Here is a 13421-nt window from a genome sequence, read left to right as displayed (position 1 = left end):
TACAAATTTTGAATTATTTAGATAAAATGGCTCCTTTAAAAATAATTAAAATTAAAAATTTGAAAATATAATTAACATTCGTGCAACAATTTATTTTTTAAATGTAGCAAGTTTTATTAAACAATAAAACAAACAATCCAGTGACACCAAATTATATCTTGCTGTAAATCAAGCTAATACTCAAAACGAACTGTAAAATAAAAAAAAAACTTAGAAAAATGATCTTCCATAATTTCTATGCATAATTTTCAGAACATGCACTCATTAAGATTTAAATTGACTTTCGGAAGTTATAACAGAGTAATCACATTTTACAAGCTAGGAAAATAACCGATCCTTCATGTGTCAATACATATTACCAACACAATGTGTGTGGTAATGTTTGCATTTTCTTTAATTTAAATATATAATTTGATGCGTGAATACTCTCGGAAAATAAAATCTGTTTCTAATAAGCTGTAATAAAAACCATGTAATGAAATATAAGTGGTTTGCAGGGGGGAAATGAATATTTGAGATAAAAGAATGATATAGCAGGGAAGTCATATGGTGGGTTTCAAGCGCTCCCATTGGCTGAGAAGGGGGGAGAGGGCGTGGCTAGAGCGGCGCGTGGGTTCGCTTGGGTGACACAATTATAACAACTTTATCTTCGCGGCCGAAACGCGTTTTATTGTCAAATACTCACATCGTGGATTTTATAACCAGGTATTCTTATTCACAGCGAGGCACAGGTTCACTTTGTGGGTGAAAAATGTGACGTTTCAGGAGCTACCCAGAGAGCGCTTCTGTCCCCCCCCTGAAAGGATTTACTACATCGAATCGCATCTTTTCATCCTGGAGAAAAAGTTTTTCATCATTCTGTTTCCTTCGGTTTTCATTTTTTGATTCGGCGGAGCACACCGCTTTGTCCCCCGCGTCGCGTTTTTCCCATGCAATCGTGCGGTGTGTCTGTCGCCGCCGCTGCCTGTGCTGCTGCTCGGAGTCTCGGCTCGGCTGCTTCTGCTGGTGATGAGGGAAAGAAAATGGCGGCGGGAAAAGCGAGTGAAACAGAGGAGGACTTTCCGACACTGACAGCCCAGGAGAGGGAGAGTTTGCTCGGGATCGACAGGTCGGAACAGTCACCCCGTGCACTCACACTTCCGCACAGATTTAAAATTAATGCTTTTCTCTCCTTACACATCGAGAATGTCTCAAACCCGCCCTGCGAGTGATTCTGAGCCGCCTGTGTTGTCTTCTTGCTTGCAGCTCACTGTTTGGATTTCAGAAGCTTCATGAAGATGGCGCCAGAACGAAGGCCCTGTTGATGAAGGTAGCACATTTAACTGGCTGTATTTTACACTCTTCTTCGGATGACTCACTCCAAAGCTCTCTCTGATCATGCACGGGCTGAGAATTTGCTCCCTACAGTTGCAAGTCAAGTCAGAAAGCCAGTGGCCCACTCGAGGCCAGCTAGCCGCACAGTACGGGCCCAGCGAAAGCGAAGTGTCGCGCGAGTACACTCACTCCCATTCATTGTGTGTGGCGAGAGTTCGCTTCGCTGCTGAGCGAGAGCATGCTGGGATACCTAGCGACGCGTCCTTTACTGGACACTTTACACCAGCTTTCCTGCCTCACTTTGTCATTTTAAGACAACAATAATGTACAATGAAGTTAACAACGAATATAGGAGTCTGTTTGAATTGAAATGAGGCTTTAATACACGCTAACGGCTCGGCGAACACTTCGCACAGCTTCGTTGCTCACTTCTTGCCTTAACAGCTTCCTATATTGGGGTTTTACTCAACACTGTACTATACCTTCACTTTAAATGATTCAACTGGATTATGGAAGATTTTATAAAGTGGGTAGTAACGCATCCCAGCATGTCTACACGTTGAGCTACGAATCTGCCGCTTGCAATACACAATGAATGGGAGCGAATTTTCTACCGCGTCAGTTCGCTTTCAGTTGGTTAGCCGCGCACTGTGCTAGCTTTCTGTTTAGCTACTCCCATCCGATGAAGAACGACCCTGCACCTGCTGCTAACTATTAAAACCTCATATCCCCCCTTCTGTTCATACAGCAATCTTATTATTCATCACATTTGTTCACTTTGGTTAAGCTAACGTTATTCCACTCAACGTATTATGTGCAAGTGTACCACCAACAACATTACGTCGTCACCGTTTTTGTAGCAAGCATTCACAAACGCACACAATCCACTTTGATAATCAAGGTTTAATGTTTAATTCACTGTATTTCCTCCTCTTACATCCAACCTGAGTCTAATATGAATCAGTATTCATCCAAACGTTAGTGGAAGTAGCGTTGTGTGTTTCGGGGTGCACCAAACACAGCGTATGTGTGTGTATTTAGTGGAGCTAGCTTGTGTCAGGAGTTGTTGCATTGGCGTGTAGTGTTAACCACAGTCTGTTAAGTCTTCGTGTTGTTGTATTTGTGGAGAAAGCACACTTAAAGACGTGTTGTGGTCGTGTTTTCGTGTGGAGTTGACAAAGTAACGTTAATGGCTGGCTGCTCGTCCAAGATGGCGGGACATGGCGGAGTGACATCGATAGCCATATAACCAATTTCACATGAATATACTTCTCCTTATCATTCCAGTCTCTAAAGCATGTGTTCCTTTGGAGCAGGGGCGTCAAACTCATGTCAGTTCAAGGGCCACATGCAGCCCAAGTTGATCTGAAGTGGGCTGGACCAGTAGAATCACAACATAATGTCCTATAAATAACAAAAACTCTACATGTGTCCCTTTGTTTTAGTGCAAAAAAGTACAAGTACATTCTGTGAATGTTCACTATCTTTCTGCAGAAACAGCTGTTGTCATTTTTGCCATGATGAGTCTCATAGTGGGCTGAATATTTTACTCTTTAAGCCCTGAAACCTGCTGTGAACACACCAAACACACAGGTTATAGGGGTGTAATGATTCTTTTTAACAATGATTTGATTCGTATCATGATTCGTTGTTGCCGTTGTCATTAAAGGATGATATTGGTTCATTTAGAACCATATGACCTGAATCGATTCAGTGACTTTTTAGCCAAAATTTCAACCAGTGTGAATGTGAAATAAACACCTTGATACTGGTCCAGGCACCTGGACGGTCAGCATTGTGTGAAATCCCATGTCGACTTAGTAGGTGGTTGGATAGATTTGTTGTGTTGCCGTGGTAAATTTATTGAAAAATTGCAGTTATGTCTTCTCTGTAATTTTTTTTCACTTTGCAAAGTTGTACCTCCACTCTTGGCCCGCGGGCCGCATGTTTGACCCCCCTGCTCTAAAGCATGTGTGTTGTTTCCTTTGGAGGCTCAGCTCTTTGTAAAGATGTGTCCCCCTTGTCCGGACTATGTTGTCAGTGTCCTTTGTTTACAGTGTTCAATCTCCCCTTGTTGTCTCTGCATGTGCTCCCAGACCTGTAAGCTCCTCAGTCCACCTGTGACAAAAGTGCAAAAGCACCTCCATTGTGAGTTTATCTGGGACCGAGGTGCAAGATAGAGAAGACGGGGCTGTTGACAGCTGGTGGTGTGAGGAGCCATCTGCAGATCTGCTCGCTAGGTGGTGTGGGATACCTAGGAAGTGTGGCTGCTCATGTGAGATCACTGGTGTGCAGTTTTTGCTGGGAAACATGGACAGCGTGCAATGCAGTACAAATGCTGAGCTAGGAAGAAGTTGTGCAGTTGTTTTAACCTTATATTTCTTTATTTTGTAATGCTTTTGCATGAAAAACACACATTCCTCCTTTTTAAATCCCCCTTTTTCTCACAGAGACTTTGCAATTTGTTCATTTTTAGCAATGCATGTCATGCAAACATGATTCTAAGCATTAAGACCTGCAATTTTCTTCCTCAGTTGTCCTGATCTTGCACCACAGCCGGCGTTCATTGCTAGACTTTCCTGTTGCAGGCCCACTCTTTGAAACACTTTCTGCAAAAACACCTACAGATGGTTGTTGAGTCCGGCTAATTCATGACCCCGGCTGGCTTTATGTGCAACATTTCGCAGTCTGGTGAAGATGCTAGCGTGGCTTGTGTCACGTCAGGTGAATGCAGAGACTTAATTGAGGAGTGTTGCAGCTCAGATTGGAGGCAGATTTAACAAGAGGGGTGTTGGATGAGCATTTTGAGACATCGACAGAAGTATAGCTATCATGCTGCATGAAATATATATTGTTAATGTCTGATTGTGTGCTCTTTAAGTCAGATATAGTGTTTTAACCTAGAGGCACAATGACTCTAACTCTGGTGTTGTTTTATTCCTCATTTCATTCTTTCTTTCGATTTCTGCACCCAGCAAACCCTCCCCTGTCTTTGCAACCGATGCATCTCCACGCTGATAACTGTTAGTTCAACACTCCTGACAGATCTAGGTCACTGTATCACCACCAGTAACTAGGTGGGGATGACGCAAACTTGGAATAACCAGCTTTGTAGTTTTGGTTTCACCCCCTCTGCAGCAAGAGAGGTTTGCGTCCTCTCCTTGTGTATGCATGGATTTCCTCCAGGTCAGGGAGGTGCAGCAGCGGACATGAACATAAGGTATTAACAGTGCTCTTGCTCTGCCCTTGAAGAAGTGATAATAAGTAATTCAGCAGACCTTGAGCTGGAGGTGACTCCGCTCTGAAAAAGTTAAGAGAGGTCGTTTTCAGCGGACGGGCGTTCCCACAGGGATTAAATCACTGGAATAATACTCACACTGAACTTTTTAATCAGCTGCATGCAACAGTTTGGATGATGAAGCATCTTCATACATGCATCATCACAGAGCTTTGTTTTAACTCTTCATGGGGAGGGAGATGACGTCTGCAGCAGGTCAGGAGTTTAAAACAGGGCTTTACATCCGGGTTTACTTTTAAGAGGTGGCTGCTGGTCTGAAGCTAAGGCTACGATATGCACAGAAACACACATTAACTTCATGTCACGGAGGTTCTGTCCTGGAAGAACGGATCCATTTAGACAGAGCTACACCTCTGCAGAAGCTCTGCAGTGATGGAGGAGCTGAGGACACGTCTCACAGTCTGTTCCTCTTTCTGTGGTCGTGCTGCAGACAAACCTTTCGGACACTCTTATATTTCTGACACATGAGCTCTTTTTGGAAGTCTTGTCTGAGTTTCCCTCCCTCGGACCGGTCTGTGGCGTGACGTCACGGTGGAAGCAGAGAGACACACCGGCCTCGATGTGGAAAGTGGCTCGGACGATATGTGCTCGGTTTCTTTTTACAACTTGGACCCGTTCGGTGGGCTCAGTTCATCGATGAGTCCTGTAAACAGAACACCAGTATCACTCCCGTCTAGACCCCATCACTTGATCTGTGTTTGACTTGAGGCGTCAATGCTTCAGATTTATTCACTGTTTTAGACGCAGGACTCATCAGTGTCCCTGCGTCCTTTTGAATGAGGAGTGTCCCACACTGACTCTTCAGTGAACTCTGCTGTGATCTGTCTTTACCTGTGTGCTTTCAGCTGTAGAGGATCCAGAATCATCAAGCGACTAAATGTCACTTCCACACCGTGTCATACTTTCTGTCATGGGCAGAAACGATGCTATGCTCACAAGAAATGTCGTCCCGAGAGAGTTTAAAAGAAGCATGTGAGACTCGTTGAGGTTTTGCAATTTCAAGGAAACACAACTTTACCATTTAGAATGAATATTTCACAAGATTTCAAAGAAGCGTGACAGATTGAATCATCTTTTATATGCTCTCTTCATCTCACCACATGTGCGTAATCAGATCGGATATCCTCTGTGAAATAGTTCCTTGAAATCCACTTATCAGATGTTGCAAATAAGATAAAGTGTGGTTAGCAGCAGGCAGAGCTCCCCGTCCAGTCCACCCTGTTGTTTTTAACTGAAGAGGTAAATCCGTGGCCTGGCACTTTAACACGTCAGGTCGTGCAGTGTGAGTTTAAAAGCTGTGTTTGTGTCTGTTTTAATCAGAAAGGAAGGATCGGTATTGGAAGTCTAAAAAGTGCTCTAAGCACAAGTCCTTATCTGCAGACTTCATTCCAGCACGTTCGCAGAGTGCTGATGTTTATCTGCTGGAAGAATGCGAGTCCATTTGGCCCAAATTCTGGAGCTAACGTCAGCCGTGCTGTGACTTTCAGAAGTTTCTGTGACTTTCCTCCCTCTCTCTCTTCGTCCTCTCTCTCTCTCTCTATTCCCTGTTTTCTTCCTCACATTAAACAAATAAGGACGTGAAGCGACACACACATGAGCCGACTTGTTTTTCTCTCCTCCTCCTCCTCCTCCTCTTCCTCAGGCTGTCCGCTGCTACGATTCGCTCATCCTCAAGGCCGAGGGCAAAGTGGAGCCTGAGTTATTCTGCCAGCTCGGCCACTTCAACCTCCTCCTGGAGGATTACCCAAAAGGTGAGTAACCCTTCCTCTTCACCTGCGCTCACTCGATGTGTACACTCATCTATTTTCTCCAGAGTTGCTTCATCAGATGTTTCTTTTAAGGGGAACTCCAGTATGTCTACACCTGGGCTTTGTTTTAATTTCTTAACACATTAAGGATCTTAATGACTGACGTGTGCATCTTGGCTGCACATTGATGCATTCACAGGTTGATTTGATAAACCCTCCATCCTCTTCATTGTACACATTAGACTCCCTGTATGATATACGGCAGCAGAGCAGCGTCTACATGACACACAGCTGGCTTTACTCCAGCTTACGACTCAGTGTGTCGTATCGACACAGATAAACTCAGCCTCCCTCTCTCTCTCTCCTTTTCTTCACAGCATTATCGGCATACCAGAGGTACTACAGTTTACAGTCAGACTACTGGAAGGTAAGACACACACACAAACACACACATGTGCTTACGCTCACTTGAACCTCTCCTGCTCTACCACAAACACACACTTTCTCTCCCACACGTTACCTCGTACACAGGAAGTGTGTTTGGGCTGAGTTTGGTGAGATCCTGTAGTGAAATGCGGTTTCAGGGTTCCTGTCGGAGTCATTCTGAGCTGAAGCTGATTGTTTGTGGTGATTGGTGTTTTGATAATGGGACGGCAGTGAGCAGGTGCAAGAAATGTTAAATGTCTTTTGATTAGTTAGATTTTCTTTCAGCACTTTTCTTGCAGTTGAACATGTTTCTGAATCAAACCATGTGTTCTCCCTCCAGAATGCTGCCTTTCTGTATGGCCTGGGAATGGTCTACTTCCACTATAATGCCTTTCAGTGGTGAGTATTAGCCACTGTACTCTCTCTGACACCCATATGTCTTGGCTGCTCTTTAAAGCTCCTGTAAGAATCTCTCTGTGTCGATTTTGGCGCGCCCTGTGGTCCAAAAAGTTGCCTCTCTCCTCTTGTAAGAAGCGTTCTCTAAAATCGTCCCTCTTGTCTGTGAAGGTCTTGTTTGCATTCAGGTAGGGATGTCCCGATACTGATCTCAACTATCGGATCGGAGCCGATCTGGGCGTTTTTTAATTGTTCGTTGATCAGCATTAGAGCCGATCTTCGAGAGCCGAGGGAATTTTCCAGTCAAGTCAACAGAGGAAGTTACAATTTAGCTTCACTCTGCAGAAAGACGAGGCGAAGCCTGGATCATAAAATCTTGATCCCAGCTGCTCTGAAACATTTTAATTTATACGTTTAATTGCTGTCTTGTTCAAAATCTGGTTAGTATTTCATTTAAAGGGTTGAATAATCCTGAGGCAGAGGATGCACCTCAACCAACGAGCTTACTTCTCCACTGCAGAGTGTTTGTGCCTCTGTAGACGTCTCTGTTTGTTGACACCGGCTGAAAAACAGCGCTTGTGAGTGAATCTGACTCGTGTTGTTTCCATGGGAACAACACAGCCAGCGAGTCCTCAGGTCTGACTGAATCACCAGGAGGACGCGGCTAGCTAAAACCTGTGACGGGTGAAATTCATCAAGATGCACGCGTCGGCAAAAGGGCACAAGTTATTTCCTTAAAGCAACCATGAAGGAGGATAAGTAAAAAAAGAAAGCACTGCTGCAGTTTGACAGCAACACATAACTAATGGGAATCTTTCTCAGGTACTGTGGAGGAGTATGTTTAGTATTCAGAGCAAGTTTGCACTCAGCAGCAGGACTGTAATGTCTCTCTGACTGACTCTGCTGCAGCTGAGGTTACATCCACACCTCAGGCATAACAAAGAGTCGAGCCGCTGCGTTAAATCATTGTTTTAATCCCTCCTGTCCTCTTCTCGTGCCCTCTGTGTTTCCTCAAGCTCTCCTTTTTATCCCTGCAGGGCGATCAAAGCATTCCAGGAGGTGCTGTACATTGACCCAGGGTTCTCCCGGGCCAAGGAGATCCACTTACGCCTGGGTCTCATGTTCAAGGTCAACACAGACTACGAGTCAAGCCTAAAGGTGGGTTGCACGAGTCCAGAGCATGGCTGTACCATGTTTGAATGAAGTCCTCTTAAATGTCAAACGCTTCAGAGTGGTTTCACAATGGAGGGGTTGCATGCACTCTGATTTATGATGCAGTCATGATGAGTTACATGCATCATTAATCTGGTGCAAATGAGGCTCAAAATCAGCCTTTAAAGGCAGAAGATGCATGAGATAAGAAAGTCAAAAAAATCCTCTATCAGTGTTTCCTGCACAGAGACTTCACTGAGGGTCGCCCAAGACTGTTCCTTTCATATTTTCTATAAACTAGTGGATGATCTCTCTCTCTCTCTCTCTCTGTGCACAAGAGAGAGAGAGAAAGAGAGAAAGAGAGAGAGGTCAAATGCACCAATCAGGGCACGACATCTCTCATGAAATATGGACCTTCTGATGTCATTGTTCAACATTTCTCTGCAGCTGATTCCTGCACGTGTGACTCTACTCTCTGTTAGCTTTGATAAACAAGCTTCCACATATACAAGTCGCCTGTTCAAGGATATTGCATGAAACTAGGGCTGGGCGATAAAAATGAGTCACTATGTAGAAAAAGGGTCAAGTTACCCCAATTTTGAACGTTTTATGATGCAAGAAACAAATCAGGCCATATAGACTCCTGTTAGCAACAAAATTGAGTGCCTGAGCTCCAGAGGATGTTTGGATTTCTTGTTTTTAAAGTCTGTAAAAACACATCAACATCTGAAGCACTGTTCAAAGTCACAAAAGGCAACAATAAACCAAATTGCATCATACGTGAGGGCTGAGAGGAAGTGTTTGAATGGTGCAGACTAGAGACGAGGAGCTAAAAGAGATGCAAAGTGTGACTCCTCTGCTCGGCATGAATCTCACTTCTTCATCTCAAAGAGGCGCCGAAAAGATTTTACAGAATGTGTTGATGTGTGAATGAGAGTTAGAGGTGTCGCGGCTGTGCGGCTGCAGGTGTGACTGAGAGCAGAGCAGAGACACACACACAGTGTTCAGATGATGTGTGTTCTTTTTCTCTTTTAACTCTGGTATTTGTTAAAGCATGTGGGGTTCAAAACAAACCAAATGTTTGAGTGATGTTTTTCTTCTTCTCTCTCTCTAAATTATTTATGTGTGTATATATATATATGTATCTTTATTTATCTTATTTTTAGTCTTCATGTAGTTTGTCATTTAAAAGTATTTCTATTAATTTATTTATCTGTTATTAGTATGAAATAAGTGATGACAGATGAATGCCATCATTGATCTCTCCCTGTCTTCTCTTGCAGCATTTTCAGCTGGCTTTGATTGACTCCAACCCCTGCACTTTGTCCAAAGCTGAAAGTAAGCCTCTCACTTCTTTAACATTCATCCTTTAATGTCTCGTTTGATTGATGTTTGTGACAGTCATGACTGTGGCGTGAATATCTGAGCTGGAGCGTCAGGGGAGCAGTGTTCAGCCTGTGCAGAGTGTTAGATTATCCTCAGCCTGGATGGTGCTCCGGCTTTATTTGATATGCCGCTGCCATCTCATCTCTCCCGCCCCGGCACCTGTTACCTTGACTACAGCAATATCCTTTTTTTTTCTCCTCCGCTGTTTGCCTTTGCCTCATTGTGTCCCCCTCGTTCCTGCTCTCGCTCTCACACACACACACACACACATAAGCAAGGGCAGCCCCCGTCTTTCTTCCCCTCCCTCCTCTCCTCTCCTCTCCTCTCCTCTCTCTCTCCCTCCATCTGCTGAGAGTCACTCAGGCAGCTTAGATCAGACACTGCAGCGCTCCAGACAAAGGAAGGTGCCGCCAGGAGCACAGCTACCTATCTGCTCTGTTATGCTCAGGAGTGGACAGGCGAAACTCGGGCGCTTTATTGACACGGCGGCGCCACTTTTCTGAGACTTGTGAGGAGGACGAACTCTTGGAGAGGGAGGGAAAGCTTTCTGAACTGCTGAATAACATCTCTTTTGTTTCCCTCCACAGTTCAGTTCCACATTGCTCATTTGTATGAGATTCAGGTAAGTGCTCGCCCTTCTATTGAACTACTTTAGAGGATGCATGTGTTCGTTTTCTGTCCGATTAGCTGCGCTTCACGTAGATCTCTGTAGAAATCAGTGCGGCGGATCCCGGGGAAAGCCTGATTTATTTGTATTTTGAACCAGGTGCTGACAAATTGAGGAGGGAGCAGGGTGCCTGAGTGGGTGGCATACATGAGGAGGAGGAGGGAGGGAGGAAGGAGGGAGGGGGGGTGATAGGAGATTACTCTGACTCGATCGACGGGGTTGCCAAGGAAACAAGAAAAGTCTGTCTTCCCCCTCTTTTGTATGCTGGTGGTTTCTCGCTCTTTATGTCGGTTTCAGTGGAGAAGTACAGTAGCTCCGCTCGCTTCACGACTAATGTGTTTTCGAGCTGCAGAGCGAGCCGAGCGCAGGACGCCTTTAAGCAGCAGATATTTAGATGCATGAGAGCGACTGAGAGGAGAGAGATAAAAGGAAGCTTGTAACCTGTGTTTTTCTCCCCCCCTCTCTCTCCCTCTCTTTGACCTTCTTTTACCCCCCTTCTCTCCTCCTATCCAGAAGAGATACCGGGCTGCAAAGGAGGCCTATGAGAGCCTCCTGCAGACGGAGGATCTTCCTGCACAGGTGAAGGCCACTACCCTGCAGCAGCTAGGTAAGAGTGTGCACAGAAGTTTGCAAGATTTAAACATCATCATCTAAGAACACATCATCTTTCCTCACACAGTTCATGTATCTACTTTTTGCGTATTTTTTCCATATAGCTAGCCGTTAGCGGTGAATTACTACTAGCTAGCACCATTTCTGGTGCGCTGCATTGGTTACAGTCTAATTGGCATCTTGAGAAGCGACAGACTGAGCAAAAGCAACTCTGTCATTTCGTAACTTATTCATTTTACTAGTGCTCATGTATCTGTGTAAAAGTCTAGAAAAAGCAGTAATTTATTGCCTCATTAAACCCCCCAAAGTACCACCCTTAATCTGTTTCTGGTGAGTCTCAGTTACACTGTAAATAGTAAGTTACACAGAGGCTTCACTCTGGCTTACTCCAGCGGTATGAGCCTGAAAAAGAGACCAATTTTCTCATGATTTAGTTGCAATAAGTAGGTGTTCAGTTTGCAGGAATAAGAAGTCAAGCTTTGTCAGGTCTGACCTCAAGAGGAGAAGAAAACAACTTCACTTCATATTGATAGTGATGAATCAGAGATTAAAGTTTGTATTGGATGTGCTGTTTCTGCAGGCTGGATGCATCACACGGTGGAGCAGCTCGGGGACAGAGCCAGCAGGGACAGCTATGCCATCCAGTGTCTGCAGAAATCTCTGGAGGCCGACCCAAACTCCGGACAGTCCTGGTACTTCCTGGGCAGGTACGTCAGACAAACATGCATCAAGAAGAATAATCTGATTGTTCTTGTCATCATCTTAAACGTACTTCGGAGGCATCTACACATCTCCTGTTAATCAGTTCGATCAGTGAAGGCTTGTATCAGTTCTTTAGGAAGAGATATAAGGTCCTAGATCAGACGTGATCGTTTTATTTTTGTGTCTCCTGCAGGTGCTACTCTAGTATTGGGAAAGTCCAGGACGCCTTCATCTCCTATCGGCAATCCATAGACAAATCAGAGGCCAGTGCAGATACCTGGTGCTCTATAGGGTAAGTATCTGCATGCTCAGTGAGTGCTGCAGTTATTTAAAGATGATATGAAGAGTGACTTTAATGCCCTTATTTTACCATCATCCTCTCCATGGAACCAAAAAACTCTCCTCCTCCCCATCTGTCTCCCTCTGCAACCTCCTTTCCACCCCCTCCCTCCTCAGGGTGCTGTACCAGCAGCAGAACCAGCCCATGGACGCCCTGCAGGCCTACATCTGCGCAGTGCAGCTGGACCACAGCCACGCCGCCGCCTGGATGGACCTGGGCACGCTGTACGAGTCCTGCAACCAGCCGCACGACGCCATCAAGTGCTACATCAACGCCACACGCAGCAAGGGCTGCACCAACACGACCGCGCTGACCCACCGCATCAAATGCCTGCAGGTGGGTGGAGACAGGAAACTGGAGGAGGGGGCTGCTTGGAGACAGTGTTTATTTGATAATGCTGCAATGCACAGTTCATCGCAGATGTGGTGCACCTGCAGGATTGGGACACATAGCAGCAAAGAGTTAGTTTTAATCTCCTACATCACTACAGCAGTCTCAGTGTTTCTGTTTCTGTCACATTTAGTTCAGTCGGCAGCACCGAGCTCTCTGAAACACTCTGTCATGTTATTAAATGAACCTGCTGGCAGCCATTTATTCATTTTGTGCGCTCTGCAGGCCGCTAATTTACAAATCTGTTGACTTACACTGTTTTAACAGAGCTCAGCTGGAGCCCAATTTGACGCCTGGCACACCCGGTCAAACAAACAAACAAACAGGTTGAGAAATGTGACAGGATTTAGATAACAGATTCAGATCCATCCAAAAATAGCTGGATCAGTTCAGGACATCCCCGACTGAAGCTGCTGGCTGCTTTTTATCGTTAGCGCTGCTCTGGGGTTCACTCGAGAGCTGAAAACGAGGGAGAGCCAATCAGGTGTCAGCATGATACCTTAAAGAAGTGCTCAATTTGTCTCACTAGTACAGGGATGAAAGGATCAGGTCCTTTGTGGTGATTGTAGTTGTACTTTAGAATCCTTGTATTAAAGGCACAGTAAGGAGTTTTTAACTGATGTTGAAATAGTCTCGCTCTTATACCGATGCTTCTTCATGACTTATAAACTAACATGAGATAATATAAGCGGGGTGTTTCTTGATACTGAATTGATCCGTGTAAAACTGAGGGCTTTGCTAGCTTAAAGAGCTAAACGGCTATGAAAAGGATTACATTTTGAATGCATCGCTGCTCTGTAATGTCTAAAGAGTTAAACCGTGTCTTTCATTGGACATTTAAAGGGTTCAGCATTTCCAATATGGCTGCCGCCGCCGATTGGCTTCAAAACAGGGCTTCAGAAACAGACGGATGACGTCCTTTTATTATACAGTCTATGAACACAACTCAAAACTCCCTTACTGGGCCTTTAAGGAAAACACAGCATGAAA

At 44.8% G+C, this 13421-nt stretch overlaps 1 protein-coding gene across 4 annotated transcripts in view; it reads left to right on the top strand.

The window, feature by feature from the left end:
- Nucleotides 1-547: 547 nt before the first annotated feature.
- Nucleotides 548-13421, top strand: part of LOC117807984 (histone demethylase UTY-like) — a 25560-nt gene continuing 12686 nt past the window's right edge. For 3 of the 4 annotated variants that reach the window (XM_034677337.1, XM_034677336.1, XM_034677335.1), the window contains exons 1-12: nucleotides 582-1108; nucleotides 1246-1309; nucleotides 6255-6363; nucleotides 6738-6787; nucleotides 7127-7185; nucleotides 8220-8340; nucleotides 9618-9672; nucleotides 10308-10342; nucleotides 10901-10994; nucleotides 11580-11706; nucleotides 11895-11993; nucleotides 12158-12377. In XM_034677337.1, the coding sequence (XP_034533228.1) occupies nucleotides 930-1108; nucleotides 1246-1309; nucleotides 6255-6363; nucleotides 6738-6787; nucleotides 7127-7185; nucleotides 8220-8340; nucleotides 9618-9672; nucleotides 10308-10342; nucleotides 10901-10994; nucleotides 11580-11706; nucleotides 11895-11993; nucleotides 12158-12377 (1212 nt within the window). In that variant the 5' untranslated portion in view covers nucleotides 582-929. Of the gene's footprint in view, nucleotides 1109-1245; nucleotides 1310-6254; nucleotides 6364-6737; nucleotides 6788-7126; nucleotides 7186-8219; nucleotides 8341-9617; nucleotides 9673-10307; nucleotides 10343-10900; nucleotides 10995-11579; nucleotides 11707-11894; nucleotides 11994-12157; nucleotides 12378-13421 lie in introns of all 4 variants that reach the window. The other variant, XM_034677334.1, reaches the window with a different exon arrangement.

This window comes from Notolabrus celidotus, chromosome 24 (assembly GCF_009762535.1).
Source record: "Notolabrus celidotus isolate fNotCel1 chromosome 24, fNotCel1.pri, whole genome shotgun sequence".
Classification (NCBI taxonomy): Eukaryota; Metazoa; Chordata; class Actinopteri; order Labriformes; family Labridae; genus Notolabrus; species Notolabrus celidotus.
Note: the sequence above shows the minus strand (reverse complement) of the source record. Positions and strands in the feature narration are given on the sequence as shown.